At 40.3% G+C, this 20,732-nt stretch overlaps 1 protein-coding gene and 1 long non-coding RNA gene across 9 annotated transcripts; one reads left to right on the forward strand and one right to left on the reverse strand.

Moving 5' to 3' along the window:
* The first annotated feature begins 8 nt into the window (after window positions 1-8).
* Window positions 9-5,344, forward strand: LOC117758908. The gene is made up of 3 exons (XR_004613376.1): window positions 9-150; window positions 2,730-2,732; window positions 5,332-5,344. It is a non-coding gene; the product is annotated as an uncharacterized LOC117758908 (long non-coding RNA).
* Window positions 168-15,922, reverse strand: tpd52l1 (tpd52 like 1). 8 transcript variants are annotated; one of them, XM_034580924.1, is made up of 11 exons: window positions 15,759-15,921; window positions 13,309-13,410; window positions 10,084-10,104; window positions 8,161-8,279; window positions 7,915-8,063; window positions 6,332-6,433; window positions 5,241-5,273; window positions 4,269-4,283; window positions 3,537-3,575; window positions 3,023-3,083; window positions 168-1,737 (listed from the first exon to the last, which is right to left on the reverse strand). In XM_034580924.1, the coding sequence occupies exons 1-11, from the start codon at window positions 15,775-15,777 to the stop codon at window positions 1,615-1,617; spliced, it is 783 nt and encodes a 260-aa protein (XP_034436815.1). In that variant the 5' UTR covers window positions 15,778-15,921; the 3' UTR covers window positions 168-1,614. The 8 variants fall into 8 exon arrangements, with proteins under 8 accessions (XP_034436815.1, XP_034436818.1, XP_034436816.1 ...); XM_034580927.1 differs by lacking the exons at window positions 4,269-4,283; window positions 5,241-5,273 and having other exon boundaries at window positions 6,332-6,427; window positions 15,759-15,922; XM_034580925.1 differs by lacking the exons at window positions 4,269-4,283; window positions 5,241-5,273 and having other exon boundaries at window positions 15,759-15,920.
* Window positions 15,923-20,732: the final 4,810 nt, after the last annotated feature.

A 20,732-nucleotide genomic window follows, 5' to 3' on the forward strand; every position in this document is an offset into this window, starting at 1 on the left:
ACTGAATATGTTAAACACAATGTTGTTATATGTCAATGTCACAGTTTATGTCTTTGGGAGTTTTAGTAAAAGCTTTTGTGAAACGATCCGAGTACAATTTGATTTTAAGCCATGGTTAACGTACAAATATAAAATATAAACTGGGTTTTAGTTCTTTGAATATTGACCTAAAGTTTCATGGACGGACTGAAATGATCCAGGGCTTTTTATCACTTTAACACATGAAAGACAGTATTTGTTAAAAAGAGGCATGATCGTATTTACTTTATCTTTGGTGGTGTCAACCTTCTCATAGTGAAGGTAGAAATGAAACACTCTCTTTCAGCTTTAAACGGGTTAGTTGTGCTCAAACTCAGATCTGAGCTGGTGTAAGTAACGGAGTGTGCTGGGTTTCAGGGGTCACGTTACAGTGACAGGTTGTGTTACAGTCTGATACTCAGTATATGTACAATACATGTATATCCTGTGAATCAGCAGCAGGTGACAAAAACATTTTTCTTTTTTGAATATTCAGATCAAATACAGCTACACCGTTCTATACTGACTCAAAGTTAAAAAGTTCTTTATAGTTCTTATTACATATCCTCAGTCACAGCTGTCTTAGAGCAAAGATGTTTGCAGAAAATCCAGCATCAGATTTCATCATTTGGGATTTATCAGATTCTTTTTTTGTTACAGTCATTAAAAACCAAAACTTCACGCCATCATTACATTTATTCATAAACAAAAGGTAGCATGTGTCCATATTTCACCGCACGTGTGGCGTGTGCAGTGAAATATAGTGTCTCATTGCTTCTTGTATAAACTAGTTTTTCTTGTAGTGTGAATGAACTGAGTATATATCGTTGGTATGATCCAGCATTAAAACGGGCTCCAGCAAACGTGTTTCTTACATTCAACAAGTTGTTTGAATGCATTTTAAAAAAGATCTTTAGGTGCTATGATCAAATCTTAAAGCAAAAATGTCAAACATTTGCTGGTTTTAGCTACAAAGTGTTTTTGTATTTGGTGTTTTTGGTCATATTCAGCAGTAAATGAGTTTTGGACTAATGGACGGGAAAAACTAAAAACCTTTTAATACCTTCTAAGGCCTTTTTGAAGGAGAAATATAAAATGAATTCCATGCTTTTTAAGACTTTTAAAATCTGCAGATTCGCTGCAGGAGCACATATCTTGTCTTAGTGTAAAATCAATTATACGGCATCAGTCGGTGTTACATACATATTGTTTCAAAAGTACTAAGCTTTTAAATCAAACACATATTTCTAATAATATCCTAAACTGTAGTTTTGTAGTGAACTGGTAGTTGTACAGTGAAGCAGCACTGTCATCAGTCCAGTGAGACTCTTTCCACTTTGGATGGATTTCCAAAGCACAAACAGGGATAAAGGTTTTGTAGCTGAGGTTCTAGCTGGGATTTGACACCAACAGAGGAACAAACCCACGATGCTCAGTGACATCATCAGATTTTTTTTGCCGAATCGTCTTAAAGCACTTCAAATAAAATGATTCTGTTCAGTCAGAGCTTTTAGTGGATATGTGACAAAGTGCTGTGATATATCAGTGATACAGCCCCTGGTTTTTCAGTCCCGCCTCATGGTTTGGGATGCAGCTCTAGCACTGCCTCTCCGAGCTGTCTGTCAGGTTGTTGGTGGGCGTGTCCTGAGAGCTGGCGTTGGCTGCGGATGAGAGGACTTCTTCAAAGCTGCCTCCGGCCCCTGTGCCACCAACCTTTGTCTGGTATAAAGAGAAAGGAAAGAAAACTCTTGAGATGTTAAAGGTCACTCAGCTTCCCTCTCTGTCTCTTTGATGCACCATTGTTGTTCTGCAGAATCGCCTCAAGGGGGCAGAGTTTCACAAAGACCAACAGTGATGGGCATTTGCAGGGAGCATCATTTTAACAGTCCATTCAGATTTTATTTAAACTTTGTATTACTTATCTTAAACATACAGTATTGGAAAGTTTCCTGGGTAGGATCTAATAAAGTACTTTATTTACTGCATTTACTATTTAGTACTTAATTTACTTTGTTACTGTACTGAAGTACATTTATCATGTATATGTACTTTACTTTAGATTTATAGTCAAAAACTTTTACTCCACTACATCAGCAAATATCTGTACTTTCTACTCCACAATATTTTACATGTTCACAAATATATTTCAAAGTGATCAACAACAAGAGGGGAATTGATGCACTGATCCAATCAGAGCGGGCAGGTAACATTAGACCCCGCCTCCTTCAGTCTCTTCCCTCATGCCTCCTTGCATTAGAGAATAAACTACACTAGGCAACCACTTCTACTTTTAAATATTCCGATTACTTTTACTCAACAAAAAAGGTCAATGTGGTACTTTTACTTTGATTAAAGTACAATGGTTGAGTACTTCCTCCACCACTGTTCCTGTTTCAGGGTGTAAACCTCGCTCTGCCTCACTTTATATTTACTGTATAATGCACATAGGACATTGGTGATTATACAGTACAGGAGAGACATTTTTACATTTTATTACAGTTTAATAATAGTTGCTAATATATTTTTGTTTCATTTAAAGATGGTTTAAGAAATAATACAGAAAGTGAGTTTTCTAATGTGTACTTGTTGACACAGGGCCCTGATGTCACTGAGATGAAAAAACAGGAAGTTACAAATGAAACAAAGAACAAAGCAGCAGTTTAGCCTCCTGCTCGACAGAGTAGATGTTTACAGAAACAGGTCAGATACAGTATGTATCTCTAACCTCTTTCTACGCCCATAAAGTATAGATAAAGGATGAGAATCTGCTGCTTTACTGCGAGTATAAATAACCAGCAGACTCCCTGTGTGTGTTTCCACTGAGTCACACTGTAAACCTGCAATTACACACAGATTATAGTGTTTTGAATGTTTGATAGTTGATTTATTTCTCAAGTTTTTGGCGGTTTAGAAATGTGGATTTCAAAATATACATTGCATACATTTTTGCACGGCTTGGAGTGAAACACACACACAAACACACACACACACAAACGATACTCACCTTAATAGTCGACACTGTACTTTCAACTTTCTCCTCAAAAGACTTGAAGCTGGGAGAGTTTCTGTGAAGACAAAAGAAAAAAAAAATGTCATTTACTATTTCATAACTCCCCTGAATTACTTACTGAAATAATTATAAAGTCCCTAATGTGCCGTCAGTTCAAAAGGACTCTCTCATGTAATGAACTGAGCAATGAGCGTTATCTGTGATAAACCCAATGGGAGAGTTTTCCTATATAAGAGTATGTATTTTCTGTATTAGAAGAAATAACTGAACTGAGGTAGTGAACTGAAAACAATATGATGATGTGAGCAGATCATCAGAGTCAGAGTGACCATATTATTCTGACACTGATAAACACATTAACTAATCTATAGCAATGTTATAATATCCACAATAATTTAGATAAACTTCAAGTAAATTCTAGTGTCAAAAGAAAATCCCCAAAATTGCCATAAAAGAAAAGAAACATCACACACACACAAACACACACAAACACACACACACAGGTTACCTCATGGTGGGCATGCTCATAGACTGTTTGATAGAGTAGCTGTTTCCCAGAGAGCGTGGTGAGAGAGAGTTAATGATTAGCACAGAGTACACAAGCACATATGCACACACGCACACACACAGACACACAAACACACAGTTAAATTGGTCTACATTCAACGAGAGAGAAAACATTGTTTGTATTTGAGGGGTCATATAGATGATGAACTGAGAGACGAGGTGAGATGGTGACAGATTCACTAAACTGACAAGGGATAGGAACTGGTTTTGCAGGGAAACTGGTTGTTCTACTGGAGAAGGAATATAGCCTGTAACAACTACAACATGCAATATGATATTATACAAGGCTGCAAATCACAGATAGTTTCATTTACCTATTTTCACCAATTTCAGCGATAAAGTAATTGTTCAAAAGTGAAATAAAAAAAGGATGCGTGTTCCTAAAACACCCTCTTCCTATTTGCTTAGCTTTAGGATTTCTTTAGAGCTAAATGCAGGAGAGTTCATGGCACCATGTTCACATGATTCATTGATAGAATTTATTTTTGGCTTATCAGACACCAGAATCAATTAGATGTGTGTCTGGCCTGAGACGAGCGCCTGACCTGAGTGAGGGCTGCCGTCCAGCGGGGCAGCAGCATTCACTCAACAGGACTCAGCTGACCAGCCGCTAACACATCTATTGAGTTAAGGCCGCTGCCTAATGTGGCATAATCAGCTGTGTGACTCTTACCCTATAGAGTTGGACCTTGGGAAGCATGGAGGAGGATGGAAAACAGTTTAAGAGGCTTCGAAAGGCCTAAAAAGCTTTTTTAATTCATGTTAAAACAGGTTGTTATTCGTGTTATTGATGAAATCTATTTCTCTATTAAAGATCAACTGGTACTGGTATTAATAAACTCTCTCAGTTGTACACGGGACAACATATAAATACTCGACTGAAATTAAACACTGCAAACATAGAAAACACTTATTCGCATTTAAAGAAATCCATCAATGAATAATTATTAATTACACACACACATACAAACACTGCAAAGACAGGAATAAAAAGTTTGTTGCTGCAAGAAAAGTCACACAGAATTAGTGACAGTGGCACAGAAACACCAAACCAAAGAGAGGGGGAAAAAATGTATAAAATGACAAATAGTTTTAATGTTGATTTGATGGGTGAAACAAACTTGAATCAGATTTTTATGGGATGAAAATAAGCTTTAAGCCAAGAATAAGACGAAACAAATAAAACTGCTGACAGTGAAATGCCTTAGATAGATAAACGTGTAATAAATAGAAGAAATAAAAGTCAATATTAAAAAATATATATATATATAAATTCAGTTGTATATAAATTAATATTTCTAAGGTAATGTTGTTGTACATATTATGTGAATTGTTCTAATAAAATATGAATTAATGCAACAGGACATAACAATAATAAAAGCAATAGCAAACATGAGCAAACTGTGGTTTGTTATATTCTCTGGTAATACAACTTAGAATATCAATTAGGACTAATTTCACCCAAGAACATGCTTTGAACAAGAAATGTCAAACATGCTAACTGTATGTTCATATGTACCAAACCTACACACACACACACACACACACACACACACACACACACACACACACACACACACACACACACACACACACACACACACACACACACACACACAAACACAAACACAAACACACGACATACCTCCGCGGGAACAATAACTCTAGACCAACCATGCTGGAATACACCAAAGATCATACATTGTTTCAAACATAGAAAACATCCCATATCAGAGTTTCAAGGTTAATGCTGACAGCAGCAGTGTAAATATAAATTACAGCCTAGAAAAAAGTAACATATCATGACTCATTTGTCAAACAAGACAGAAATAAGAAATACTCTCTGCTTGAAGGAGCCGGTATGTACAGCATGTTGACGTGTTATTCTCCAATCAGCTTTGTTCCCTGACCCTGACCTGAAGGCTTTTGTCCTGTGATCAACACACACTCTGCAACATGCTCCCACACACACACACACACACACACACACACACACACACACACACACACACACACACACACACACACACACACACACACACACACACACACACACACACACACACACACACACACACACACACACACACACACAAACACACAAACACAAACACAGGCCCTCATTCTGCAACTTTCTCTTGTTGTCGTACACACAAATGCTCTTTATATTCCAAACACAACAATAAGGACACTTTCACAGTTGTTCTCTGAAAGCCTCTCGCTTTCTTTTCACCGTCACTGCCTCACACAGAGCGACGCAGGGCGTCAGAGAGGAAGAAAGTGACGGACGGACACAGACTTTAGTCCTTCAGCTCAGAAAGCAGCTTAATGTGCTCTTACATAATCTCAGCCTCCTCTGAACGGAGGCACAGCAAGAGTCAAACCTCAGGGATGGACAGCACAAACAGAAACATGTCTGTGACCTGGATACCAGTGGGAATGCATCAGTGCAGGATGAGTGGATTGGGTTGAACTGGGTTGGTTTGTGCAGATGAGTTTATGATAAATGTTTTGAGATGAGCTAATGCACAACCAGGGCTGGAAAAAAGACACCTGTGAAGGGTTGCGTGATGTTTGAAAAGAAAGACGCAGAGGATGATGTGGATTTAAATATTATTTATGGATGCAAATGAAGGAGGAGGCACTTGACCCTGCAGATTATCAACGGACAGACTGCTGGCACTGGTGGAAACACGACGGCTTTAGATGTGTAATGAATCGAGTGACGTTCTGTACCTCATGTCTCCAAGCTTCTTGGTGATGGTGGTGCCGAAGGTGCTGAAGGCAGCTGAGGTCTTCTGTCCTGCTGTGGAAAGCGTCTCTGACGTCTTCCTGTATCTGACACACACATGGATATATTTTACACATTCAAGCACTGAGCCCACACTCATATTAACACAGTATTCACCAGAGCCCGAACAATATATCTGTTGGTTGCTAATATGGCCGACATTAGCCTTACGAGGACGTACTGCTGTAGACATTTATATTCGCAGATATGAAGACCTTTATTTTACAGAATAAACAATACAGAATAGATGTCCATTTGTTTATTTACTTAATTCAAGTTCTATATGTTATGTTACGTTAGATTTTTCTATTTATTTCTATTATTATATATTATAGGGTCAGGGTTAGGGTTAAGATTGTGGTTAAACCGTAAAATATCAAATTTTCTTTGTCATAACGGTTTGATGTCAACACTTTCCACACTTCTGCGAAATTACTGACCAACATCACTTTGACTCCTTATTATCACTCTTACAACTTTAACAGTTATATCAGTGATTTAAATACCCAAGTTTCAGATGATTTCATGTTTTAAAGTCTCGTATTTCATCGTGGGTCTTGTGGTGACCCTTTTCGGTTTCCATGGGGATCATAAATTGCACCTTAAACCAATCATGTGTCTGCGTGTCTCACACGTCTCCCACCCCTGTGGTCACACTGGTTCATTATAGATGAGAATGGAGGCTGTGTGTGTGTAGGGTTTCAGGCTGAAGTGTAACTGGATAAGAAGTGAGGCCTGTGGAGACGATCCTCTTCCTCCTCCCTCGTCTTTATGTTTCTGGTGCTGGAAACTGACCATCGAATCATTATATCTAATGGTGACTCTTTAAACCCTGTCCTCAAATATGCATCCATGATAATATACAGTTTATTACAGTTTAAATTTCTAGATTTTTATGGTTGTCGTCTTTTACAGTACCATTTTTTTTTTTAATCTGTCATTAAAATATTAAGTTTATCTCCCTACTGTGGATAAAAACACAGGTAAGTGTTTTTCCACTCTGCAGGAAACAGACATTTACTCTGCAGCAGAAAAGCCCAGGAGACAATACGTGATTATCTTTTCCAGTACTGGAGGAGCCATGTAAAGCAAATTGTGCCGTGAGGTCAACAACAGCCCTCAGCACCGTTTGATGTGTTTTTAATTAGATTAATGATGTGTGTGTGTGTGTGTGTGTGTGTGTGTGTGTGTGTGTGTGTGTGTGTGTGTGTGTGTGTGTGTGTGTACGCGTGTGTTTGTGTGTGTGTCTGAACACAACAATGATAAGAAATCACACACACGCTGCGCCGCTCCAAGCAGAGGATTATGTCTTTTTAATTGAGTTTTGTGATATCTGTGTTTTTAAAAGATGGTTCAGTTTAGAGGAGGATATCTGCTGCAAGAGCTACCTGCTCTTTGTGTATGTTCACTTTCTTTGTGTGTGTCCTCTAAAGGGCATTTCTGTTGACAGCAAACAGAGAAGCCACTCTGCTGTGAGCTGCTGCTTTTACCACCACTGTCACACAAAAACAAAAACACACAAACTTACGCCGTGGAGCTCTGCATGTCCTGCCAGCCTCTGCTGAAGTTGGTCCTGAGCTCGCTCAGAGGACTGATGCCCAGTTTCTGTTTGAGCTCTGCGTGCTGCTTCTCTTTGGACGACAGAACCTGCCTCAGGGTATTGATCTCCTCTTCCAGCTACACACACACACACACAAATACACACAGAGATGAACACAAAGTACTGGCCCTTTAACTCTCTTTGTACTATCAAATTGTGTGTGTGTGTTCATACTTTGGCCAGTTCTTGCTGAGCCTCTTCTCTCTCCTCCTCTGTCATGATGGAGCTGTTCAAGTTGACCTCTGACACCAAATCTTCATCGTCCTCTTTCAGTGGTTCAGAGTCCAGAAAACCTGCAGGAAATATTACACACACACGGTGAAGCGCTGATTAATGGACGTGTGAAACAAACGAGACTCAAAGAAGCGAGAGAGGGAAAGATGTGTGAACGAAATTGACACTGGAGATCTTCATTCTCCTCTCATCTCTAAGGCTGAGTCCAGACGGCTGCTTCTATTGCTGATCTCAATTATTCTGTCACTACCCAGAGCCTGTGACCAAAGGTGAGGGTCAGAACATCCACTGCTTTGCCTTGTGGCTCAGCTCCTTCTTCAGCAAAACTTTGGACTGATTCAAATCTGATATAGATTTCATGTCCCAATTTAGCATCAGTCCATTATCATCATCAATATTTAAAGTAATATACAGTATTTTTGCTCTCTCGTCCCGATTTCTGTTCTCCAAGTAACAATGCACAAAAACTAACGGCATGATTTGTTTTTGCTCAAATAAACTAATTGATTTCTGCATTTTAAACTGTAAAACCATCATTTAGAGCAAAGCAATGTAAACCCCCCTGAAACAATTTTAATGCTTTCTTAAGGAAAAGTTATTTTTCCTGCTTCTTCCCATGTGTCTGTCCACATATCTGTCTGTCTGTCTGTCAGTCTGTCTGTGTCTCTGTCTGACATGTTACATAATCTTTTAGCTGCAGCCTGTTGAGCCCTAATCTGGATTAACTGATATGGATTAACTTGCTTTAACTCCACTGACTGACACTACAGACTGCTGCACACAAACAGTTCTCTCACACACACACACACACACACACACACACACACACACACACACACACACACACACACACACACACACACACACACACACACACACACACACACACACACACACACACACACACACACACACACACACACACACACACACACACACACACACACACAACTAACTGATGTCAATGGTTTAGTAAACAAATAATAGGGGGAATTTGAGTTCATTGAACCAAAATGAAAGACGTTACGTAAAACACGAGTTTGTTTGCACACACGAGGGTTCAGATGATCACGGGCATCAAATCTAATCGATCCAAACAAGATATGACGAATACTAGTCATTTTGTGAGCAGTTTAATACAGACAATGCTTTGTATAAAATTTTTAGAAAACAGTCTTTAGAAGAAAATGTCTGTTTATGCCCCTTAACACTGTACTTACACCTCTGACAACGCTATTTCTCATACACACAATTACACTGCCACACCCACAAACCCCAGCATGCACTCTGTAGACGCCGGCCCCAAGCTAAGCCACAACTTCTAAGAAAAAAGTCAAGGGCGTCGATGAATGAATCTGAAATGTTTTCAGGAAAGTGATGACGGTGGTACGCACTGTCAGCTGATTGGCCTCAGCTGACTCACTGTTGTATACAGCACGATGCAGCAGAAAAACAGTGAACCCGTCATGAAGTTTAATGCAGACCGGGAGATACTGACTGAATGAAGATCCAACAAAAAAGCCAAAATAAAAAGTGAGAAAAAACTAAATGATCCTGTCAGAAACGGGAAGCTATGACCGGGCAAGACCAGACCAAGCCCAGAACGGGACTTAAAGGTCAACAAGATGATAAGAACAGGTTTACACATTGAGACCTTTTCCACCTGATTAGCTTTATATCGTTGCAGGGTTTCCCATATATGCGACAGGGTAACCCAAGGCAACAGAGGTTCCACACAGTAACAGGCAACGACTGTGTACACACAGCCAGAGAAATGCAAATACACTTGGATCACAATGTCAGTGTATCTGTGGTGGACCAGTAAAAACGTTGTGACACAGTTGAGATGAGCTACTACTGTACCTGCGGCGAGGTGTCCTCTCTCTGGATGTGGCAGCATTGTAAGACACGGGAGGACAGAGTCAGGTTAGTACAGACTGACTGAAGTGGAAAGCAGCTACTGCTGTAAAATCTAAGGTAACAAGGGGGGAACATCACCACATGCAGCAAAGACACACAGCTCACACAAGTGCAGCTTAAGGCACTGAACTCAAGCACAGCGTGCACCCGCACAAGTCGGACCTTTCCAGGGTCGGGGAGCTATTTCTGCCAACATTACACAGCAGCAGGACAATCAGGGTTTTAAACCCCTGTGGCTCAGATGGAAGCTGTTCACTCAGTGCAACTGAGTGCACTGAGTGTTTGTCCCTGTTCACGCAGCCATGAGGCGACCACAGAGATACCAGGAGGAGCCCTGGTTTCAATTTGTCCTGCCAGTGCACGATCCGTGGGAAGATAGTTACAACACTCATTGGTTGATTAGCTAACTTCGCAAACATGGAATACAAACAGGAGAGGGACGCAACATCCTCAACACCACAATAACCACCTCCACTGAACTGGTTTCTTCTGTTGACTAATGCTCTCAATAATTGGCTCATTAGAAATAAAGGTAACCATGAGAAACCATACCAGTGCACATTTTTGGCATAATTAAGCAAGGCATGTATTTATAATGTTGTAATCAAGAGCAAATGGTTTCTTTCCAGCTAAAGTGAGTTGGTTTACTTTTAGCCAACATGGGTTGGGTTCCATTTAGTTGCGCAGAGAAATTAATTTTATGGTTTTGAAATATCGTCCATCTCACTTGTGCCAAGTTACACAGTTGAAGCGTCACCACTTCACTGGTATGAGAACTGAAAACTTCTGAGTTCAAAGCACTGTGGACATGCAACTTTCTCTAAAGCTACATGGTTATTTTTTTTAATGATGCTTTTCTTCTTTTAAGTATATTGATGATTATTCATTTAATTTCCATTGCTTCAAAACCTCCTCATCCTCACAGCAGCTAATCGTGATCCAGGACGCTAAGGGTCAGAACTACATTTTGAGGAAACGTTCACTTTGGTTGAACATGTGACAGTATCCAGATGTGAGAGGAATTTATGGACTATTTGTGTTGGCTGACCTAAAACCTGTAACTGTCACAACCACAACCACAACAGTTTCAGTCTGTTCCCCTTCAGAAACCAGAAGTAATCTGGCCATGTTACTTTCAGGAAGAAGAGACTGTGTCATTTCCAGTATGAACAACATACTTTTTTGATAACATATATGTTGCTTGTATAGATCTTAACTTTAGGTATATTATGTCCCTTCCATCACATACATACTACACTTTTTTATCATTCATGAACACCAATAATCAATGTGAAATGCTGTTGTTGTTTTAATGTGTCAACCTTTATGACGAATTGTATTATCTACATTTTTTTTCTTCTTCTATTAAGGCCCAACGTTTGCCAAGAACTAATTTCTGGCTGGAAAATAACAAAAAACATTCTTTACTTATTTTTTGGTTTGCCTTAACATAATCAAATGAAATAAATCTGAGGTATAACAATAAATAAAATGAATAAAAGAATCTATTCATTCTTGTTGGTGGTAGCAGTTGACCTCAGTGTCCTTGGTGGCAGCTATGACCCTGGTGTGACCACAGAGGTCAGTTGAAAGAAAGTAAATGTTCAACCAAAGTGAAAGAGTGTCTAGTCTACAGGCTCTCAACTACATTCCTCTTCACCTCTGCCGTTCAGTTGCATATCCCAAATGGTGGACATGACCCAGTTGTCCGAGTGGGACACTGATGTCGGGCCCCACCGATCCTCCCTCGGCGGCGAAGTTTGACCCCATTCTGTCGGGTTTTCCCCGTTTGTGAGCCCAGGAGCCGAGTCTTCACCGTAGTTCCACTGAACCGACTCCTCAGCAGAGGGGTCAAGCTCCCCCTCATTCCCACCTGAGCAAAGTAACAGGTACAGTCTCTTTTGGACAAAACTGAAATAACTGGATTCATTTTTAATTTTACAAGCAAGTTCTCAGGGGAAGAAGTTTTAGCTTAACTGAAAAATGAAAGCAAACTCTGATTCTGAGCCGTGGGGAACTGGGCTTGAGAGCAGGAAGTTTGTGGTAACGGATCAGAGTGAAATCTGGTTAGTGGCTTTAAAAATAAAGAGGTCTCAGCTCCTGGAAAAAGAATAATTTCATACTGAATCCTGTCCTTCATACATTACATACATAGTTGTGTATAATGTACAGTATATCTGTTATACTCTATATCTAATGACTAGCAAACTACTTTATTGACTTCCACCTGCACTTAGCCACTCAGGCAGGAAACAAGCTGTAAACACCAGATCCAGGCCGACTTGGATTTCCGGGGGACGATGCCATTACTGATATTAGGAAGCGAAAAAACTTCCTGATAAAAACTAGAGATATTTTATCCAAATTGCAATAATTGTTGTTATCAAACCCTCACAATAAAGAAATGTATAAGCAGCTTAATATTTTACCGGCTCATTTCTTATTGATGAATCAGTCGGGCTCTAGCAAACACGACAACACACTGCATTTCACCTTTCGTGCAGGAAACACGTTAGTAAGTTGTTGCAAACTCAAAGACCCATCAACGTCCAACGAATTTTCAAATTTGTACTCTTATGTACGAAACACTGATCTGTGAATGGTTTACGATGGACTGTTCACTAGCTCGTCGCGGGTAATGTACAGTGAGTGAATCCGAGCTTGTTCACTGATGTTTGTGTTTATTGTTAATGTAAAAAATATTCCACATGTAGATTCATCCATGAAATGCCTGAGCAGAAAATGTGTTTGTCAAACAAGGGGTATGAAATATCAAATTCCCGTTCTGTCGCAGAGGGTCCCAGCAAAATGTCACGGAAATGAACAAGTAAAGTACATTTCCTGTTTTACTGTAAAAAGTGATAGGATCCCTGACTCAGCGCTTTACCCACTCAGACCACACTCACCCACTCTCCTGACCAGTAGCACATAAGTCAACACTTTGTCACATGAGACAGAAAGAAGCTGCTGCACTGACGATTGCATAAAAAACTTTCACACGTGTTGGATTTTAGCGACGCCGCTTTCTGCGTTTTTGCCCTCGCCAACACACGCCGTGTTGTGATGTCACTTCCCGAGGCACGGTCGGTGCACAGAAGCCGTATTTTTCTGCTCCACGTGATGTGGTGGGGATTTATGTTTTTTTCAGCTGGGAGAGTGGAGTCTTACCCTGCTCGCCCTCGTGTGTGGATGAGTTAACCCACTCCTCTCCGGGACCCATGCTGCCCCAGTCCACCACTGCTCCTTCGCTCAGAACACTAGAGTACAGCTCTGCAGCAGAGGCAAGGCAGCAGGGCAGAGAGGAGACAAGAAGACTGGTTATACACATACACACACAAACACACACACACACACACAGGATCAGGTCCATCCCAGTCCTGCCAGTAAATGGATAACATCTACCTCCACCAAGGAGGTTATGTTTTCACCCCTGTCCACTTGTTTGTAGATTACACAAAAACAACTCAACAGAAACTTGATGGAAGGACGCAGGTAAGAAGCCATAAGATGTTGGTGCGGATCAGAATCAAGGGTTGGATCCGGAACCTTTTTTTCCCACTTCATTTACACCTTGTTCACCAATTTCCCAGAGAATAATTTATGGATCTTGATGAAAGAGAAGAAAACATGGAGCTGATATGAGCGTGTGCATTTTGGTGCAGCTTGATTGAATTTAAGGTGAATGTTGGGCATTGGCGAAGCTATGTGCTTGACTCAGACCAAGTCTATTTAGGTCTGTTTTGTTCCAGTAGTTGGTGCAGGCGCCTTATCTGACTCTGCATTTGTGGAGGAACAGGAAATCTGACTTTTGACCCTTGTGGGCAGGGATCTGAACTCCTCTGAGCTCGTCAAACAGGATACAATTCCTGCATACTAACACTTGCACTGTCAGAGCTCACAATGAGACCTTTTGTGTCTTTAATAAACACTGAGGCAACAATACCAGAGGATATGGAGCAATTCTCCCGGAGCTGATGAAATCTCATTACACCATACAGGACCAGGAGGAAGCAGATCCGCATAAGAGCAGAGTTGTTTGAATAATACTCGTTTCCATCTGGTTCCACAGTTACAGGATTCAGTGTAAAACAAGCATGAAGGATGGCAGAGGACCCATCACGACCACTGGTACATTTCATGAATCATCTGTTTTGCTGTTCAATCAACAGAAGAATATTTAACATATATCATAACACCCACCCACCCCCCCCTCTCTCTCTCTCTCTCTCTCTCTCTCTCTCTCTCTCTCTCTCTCTCTCTCTACTCCTGTTTCCATGTCTCCCCCCCCCTTCTTTCGGTCTGGGGTGGAATATCTGTGGTCACAAGATTCCTATTTGGTCCACGGGTCATGTGGCTATACTAAATCAGAGGCCTGGGGATGGTCATATGGCTGCAAAATCAATTGAGGCTAAAGCGGACGCCAAGTCGCCTGCAGCACGGCCAACACACGCTATGTAAACCTGTTGGGTCCACATGAGATCAATCTAATTTGTTGATTGCAATTTTCCCATAAAACAAGTTTCACGAACAATGCAAATCTTTTCCTCCCGCTCCATCTCTGGCCTCAAAGCCTCAGGGCCGACCTGTTAGCGACAACACAGCTGCCCATTCAGAGCTGGAATGCAAATAAACCATTTGACTACATGTAGGAGCAAACATTTACCCCACTGACGGAGTTGTTGCCCTAACTCGATCGGTTTCGGACTCACGCTTCACTCAAATCATCAGTAAATATTAATTTGGCACAACACAATTCATAGATTCTGAACGCCAGTAATATCCATTGATCAGTTGTGGCAGTTCCACACATAATATAACAAAATCCATCGACATACAAAGTAGATTTCATGAAGATAAAAGAAAATAACATTCACGCAGGACACTGTTGTTCCAATCTAAACTACAGGCTGGAGTCACATCTTGTAAGGATGAATTACATGAACTGAAACTCTCTGTTATAGGTGATTTACTATCGACAGAATACATTCACTGTTTTATTATAGACGACAATATATCTCACAATGAATCTTTAACCATCACCTGGATGTCACAGGCAATTTTTTGGGGATTGGCTCGAATAAGCTTTAAGATGCTGGACAGCATGTGGGTGTAACAGGGCTGTTTGGTTGATTTCAGAATGCAGTGGAAAATTGAGTGTGTGTGTGTGTGTGTGTGTGTATTTGCAACAAATACCAGAAATACCTGGAAACTCGTGCATTAGAGCCGCGGATAGTATCAGAGCCAGGAAACAGTATCCAGCCACAGGACTGGATGTGCTCTGGAGTTTCCATGTTGTGTTGAAAAAATAGTAACACAAACCTCCTGCTGCTCGTGCTGCTGCTGCACACTGACCCACTGTGTTTGTGTGTGTGTGTGTGTGTGGACGCTACAACAAATAACACACTCGATTCCCAGTGTAAACACATATTATATATAGAAAGGGGAAGTGGCAGGAAACTAAACCATGAGTTCACATCACTTCAGGTCGATGCATGTTTTCTCTCCACTCTTTCAGCACAATGTGCAGCCAACATGAAACGTCAGCTTGTTATCACACCAACAAACAAACAAACAAACAAACAAACAAACAGGCGCAGGCAGTAAACAAAGTGTCTCACCTTGTTGTCTGGTTTCCATCTTAGACACTTGCAGGTGAACTCCTCGGAGTTCCTCGGGAGTAACAGACACAGACAGGGAGTGAGAGCACGGCAGCAGCCGGCTCCGTGGCTCGGTCAGTATTTATCACTGCTCGGGTTTACTCGGGTCTGCTCGGATGTCACGCGCTGCCCCAGCTTCCCCAGGCGGAGCTCTGCGCGCGAGCCAATGAGATCGCTCGGTTGTAATTTGTTTAGTTTAATGTTCCGGACATGTTTCCTCACGAGGCGGAACTACACGTTTTTTTAATTTTTTGTTTGTCATTGGTGGAGAAAGTCGTTCTTATATTTACACTTGTAGACCACGTGGACTTTATAAATCTCACTCAGGGTTTTAACTGATGTAACTGTGCAATTTGAAATATCATATCTGCAACTGTGCAATTTAAAATATTATAGAAGTTCAATTATACAATTTAAATATCGTATACAGGATGTGAAATTCTGTACTATATATATATATATTATTTACTATTTGTTATTCTTCTATTTTTACTGAGTGTGTATTTCACTACCCCCTTACGCTGCTGTACAATGGCAAATCTTATCTATAAAAGTAACAAAGTTTACTAAAAAAAGAAACAAAGTTAATTATCAAAGTGTGCATGTACTAAAGTATAAAATCTAAATAGAAGTTTAACCCTGATGTTGCAGCATAACTTTGCTCTGAATTGTATTAATAAAGTGGGATATAACAAAAATAGTAATATAAAATACAAGACTTTAAATTTATCCATTTTTTTTTTTAAATTAGTGACTTTTATACTTTTCTTACAGCCCTTATCAGTCATAAATATTGTTAACAATGATACTATTCAATAAGTAATGATAAAGGCATTTAATAAGTATTATATTATTTTTTATTCAGTAAATACCCTATTGTTTATTAAATAAAATTATATTTTTTCTGTTGTATATACTTGTAATGCACTCATTGCTCTATTTAGAAATCAAGGTTATGGGCTCCTATACGCTGGCGACCCCTGCTGGCATAAAACTGTAGTCACTACTGTGGTCACAGGTCATAGAGAGGGAGACTGGTGAGAGACCAACAGATGTTTATCCTGAAAGCCACAAACACTTAAAATTCTGAAAACATAAACTAAACAATCAATAAACCAGAAAGACAAAATATCAACAAACAGTCAGACTCTTTTTTGTTTCTGGTGTCATATATTCACATCAAAAAAGTCAGACTGAGACATTTTGACTTTGGATCCAGTTGTATTTATTCTCCGTCAGATCTTGGTGCCTGGCTAAGTGAACAGTAACAATAATAACATCAGCAGACAGATTTATCAGTGGCAGCAGGTGGAAGAATGTGGGTTCTGGGTGCAAACAAAGAGCACTCACATCAAGTTTAAGGCATTTCTTTGAATAGAAACACCCTTGATAAAAAGTGTCGTACATGTACATATAAGATGCTGTTTTTTTTTTTTCAGCAAGTGCATATCTAGAGAGGGAGAGTGAGTACACTGAGTACTGCAAACTGAACACCCACAGGCCTCCTGAGGTAAAATTCCCCTGTGTGATTGTCTTGAAATGGACATTTGATTTCCTGCAAATGACACATCTTTTTGGTTTAACCACCGTGCTCACTAAGCACGTTAGTCCCATACCAGCCTCATGGCAACTATTAAATATAGAGGGTGTTTCCTCCTTTTCACTGGGAAGTGGCTGACACCCTGGATTGTGGTACCTGTAAAGTTTATTCATCTTTTAATTTCGAGTTTTATGAATTTTTTTGTAAGCAATTTCAGAAAGTATAAATGTATATATTCTAGACTTACTGGTTTGGTGCTTGATTGGCCAGCCAACCTGCCTGTGTTACTGTATTATAAATCCTTTTATAATTGATCTCAGAAATATTAGATTTCGGATGTACATGGGCTGTGAGCTGTAATCATTGAAATCCACAGACATATATTTCACTTTACGTCTAATGAATCTAGAATATATTATATAATAATTTGAATTTGAATTAAATAATGGAAAAAATTTACTTTTCCACGATTCTGATTTATTGAGATTCACCTGTACATACAAACCGCAACAACATGGTGGGTTTTGCTTTTGTCTTGTGTGTGAGTCATCTTTGGCAGCTGTTATATGTCAGTGTGTCTGTTGACAGATTTTGTCACGAGCATCACAATTGCAGGCATGAAACTTTATCGGTGTGTAGTTTAGATCAAAAGACAGAGTTTAAGGATTAGAGTGCTCCAACCCATTAGTACTGAGTAATCTGAGCAATCATTAAATATACTAAAATACTCATGGATTGGTGTCTCCCCACAAGATGGTCTTCAACTTTGCTTTTAAAAACATCTGTTCAAAGCTGTAATAGAGTTGACTCCCATTTTCAATCCGAACCCCAGCTTGTCAAACCCTGATCTATTGTGGCTGTGAAGGCACCATTGCATATTTACGCAAACACCACTGGGACTGTAACACAAACTAAAAAAGAACCAGGGGCATCAGCCTGCCAACACACCCCGGCACAGAAAACTAACAGGCTAAAACAACTCTCAAGTCACTGAGGGAATAACATAGAACCTTTTTTTTTTTTTAGCATGTAAAGCTTCAACCTAACAGTTACTTATTGTTCAGGTAAATGTCGGCGATGAAGTCAGTAATATGTGGTGATCAGACAGTAAAACAAAGCAATTTCCACGTGGCGTCTTTACATTGCATCAGTGGGCAGCATTCTGAAGCATGAACAGACATGAACAGAAGAGTAGGACATCAGATATGGGAGGATGAACTTTGACGAATACCAAAGTGTCAGAAAACCATATTAATTTCAATTTGTCCTGCAGCTAAACAGAGGGAACACATTCATAACTTCCATAACTGTGACAGTAAACTCATGCTCGTGTGAAGCTGCGGAGGAAATGAGAAATGATGCGTTTCTTGGTAATTTTCTGGCGATGAACACAAGATTAATCGTCTTTTTGGTAACATGTTGTGTTCGTCATTTTTAAAAAAAAACAGCCCCTTGTAAATTCACCTGGTTTCCCTCTGCTGATAAATTTCTCTGTACTGCAAACGATCAAAAGTACAAACATCCGTCACACTCCACGCTTCAGTCACATGTCAATCAAACCAACATGTCAGTGTGGTGCGAACTGAGCAGTTAGATATAACACATTAGGCGACAAAAACATTTCAAGTCAACAACAGTTGTTTTTGTTTGGCGCACACAACTTACACATTCGATTTTCCCCAGTGCCGATTCATCAAAACACATTTTCTTCTTGTTCCCGTTTTCAGTCCCGGGTTCACAACACGGCCGAAAAAAACTCTGACTCAGGACGACTTTTTTTTTTTACTTCCTGGAATTAACATGGTTTCTAAGCAGCTCTGGGTATATGTATCAGTCAGCATTTTTGAATCGCTGCGCTTTTTGTGGCACAGCTCGTGTGTGTGTGTGTGGAGTGCGAACAGAAAACAGACTCCCTGAGAGTTCATTCAACCCCCAGATTCAGGACCTCTTGGGAAATCAGTGTGTAACAGTTCACTCTCTGTCCTTCAGGGACATTAGATTTACAGTTTGACTGCACCAGACAGTAGAAAAGGTTCCAGATCCCTGAAGCTGGAAAAAATGTCCCATGTGCACGACATCATCATCAACATCAACCCTGCTTTTCCTTCACACCTTAAATCCTGGGTTACGTGAGGATTCAGAGATGAAACATTCTGTAACATATTCCACTGGTGACCAACATTAGTGCTGCACCACTCTGGAAAAAATGAGAATCACAATTTTCTTGCTTAGAATTGAAATCACGATTCTCTCTTTGTCTATGTCACTGCCGGTTTACTTTTATTCTTCATCACGTGGGCGCAACACTGCATTGTCATTGGCTGAGGGAGAAAGGAGAGATAATGCAGCATTTCTGGGGCTCTTTAGAGATTCTTTGGGGGGGGGGGAAACATAGAAGCACTTGTTTTGATGCAGCCGATGTCCCAGATAAAAATGCAGCAGGATCGTTTGAATAAACCGCGCAGCCTTGACCAAAATGCACTGCAGGTTCCTCCTCGACCTTTCATCATTGTATCGCTCCATATCCTTCTCATTACTGTACTCACTGTGCAGACATATTGTGCTTTTCCTCATCCTTTTGTTGTCATCTCGTCTCTCTCCATTAAAATGTGCACAAAGACCTCTAACGAAAGAGGGACATAAAAAAAAGACAGCTCCATGAAGTGAGGGGATAAAAACAAACACTTCTTTGACTGATGTACTCGACCGCAGCGTGCACCACATGTAGCTCTGTGTTATCCCCACATATCAGAGCCTCCAGCCTTGCAGCCACTGCTCCAGTGGATGTGCACCTACCCTTGTGAATAGAGCCTCTCGTAATGTAACTGTCAGTCTCCCCCGCCTCCTCTCACGGCTGAGGTCAGAGGGATGTAAATCCAGGTGGACAATAGATGTTGAGCAAAGTGAGAGATCAGAGAAGAAGTAGAGAAACACAAAAAAATAAAAGGAATGACAGCAGGGAGGAAAGGAGAGAGGGATAAAGTGAAGGACAGAGAACAGGCTGCTGCCAGGTGACGACCTTTAAAGCTTGAAGATCTCCTGATTCCTGGCAGCGCCACTCGTGGTAGCTTGCTTTTGTGCGTGTGAATGAGTTAAGAGGTGTGTGTGTGTGTGTGTTAATAAAACCCTATCTCACTATCCAAACCCGCAAGCAGACAGAAATCCTCCTTTCACTTTTAAAACCTTGAGAAAACCCCAAACTTTGGATTCTTGAAAAGCTGATCCCCTCATTATTTAAATCCAAACTTAATCTACCACATATCCAGTGCACAGCAACCTGATGACCGCTCTACGCTATTAAATATATATTCATGTATTTTCAAAAATCAAGCATCCTGTTTATGTTTCAGCAAACCACCCTCCACACCACAATAAAAAGCAAATTAAAAACCTCA

This window comes from Hippoglossus hippoglossus, chromosome 24 (genome assembly GCF_009819705.1).
Source record: "Hippoglossus hippoglossus isolate fHipHip1 chromosome 24, fHipHip1.pri, whole genome shotgun sequence".
NCBI classification, from domain to species: Eukaryota; Metazoa; Chordata; class Actinopteri; order Pleuronectiformes; family Pleuronectidae; genus Hippoglossus; species Hippoglossus hippoglossus.

Excerpts from the sequence above, each read along its gene's own strand:
- tpd52l1 (XM_034580924.1), bottom strand. Across the intron at positions 10,105-13,308 it reads CACACACGAGGGCGAGCAGG|AGAGAGGACACCTCGCCGCA; the intron begins GTAAGACTCCAC and ends TGCCACATCCAG. Across the intron at positions 1,738-3,022 it reads GTACAGTGTCGACTATTAAG|ACAAAGGTTGGTGGCACAGG; the intron begins GTGAGTATCGTT and ends TCTTTATACCAG.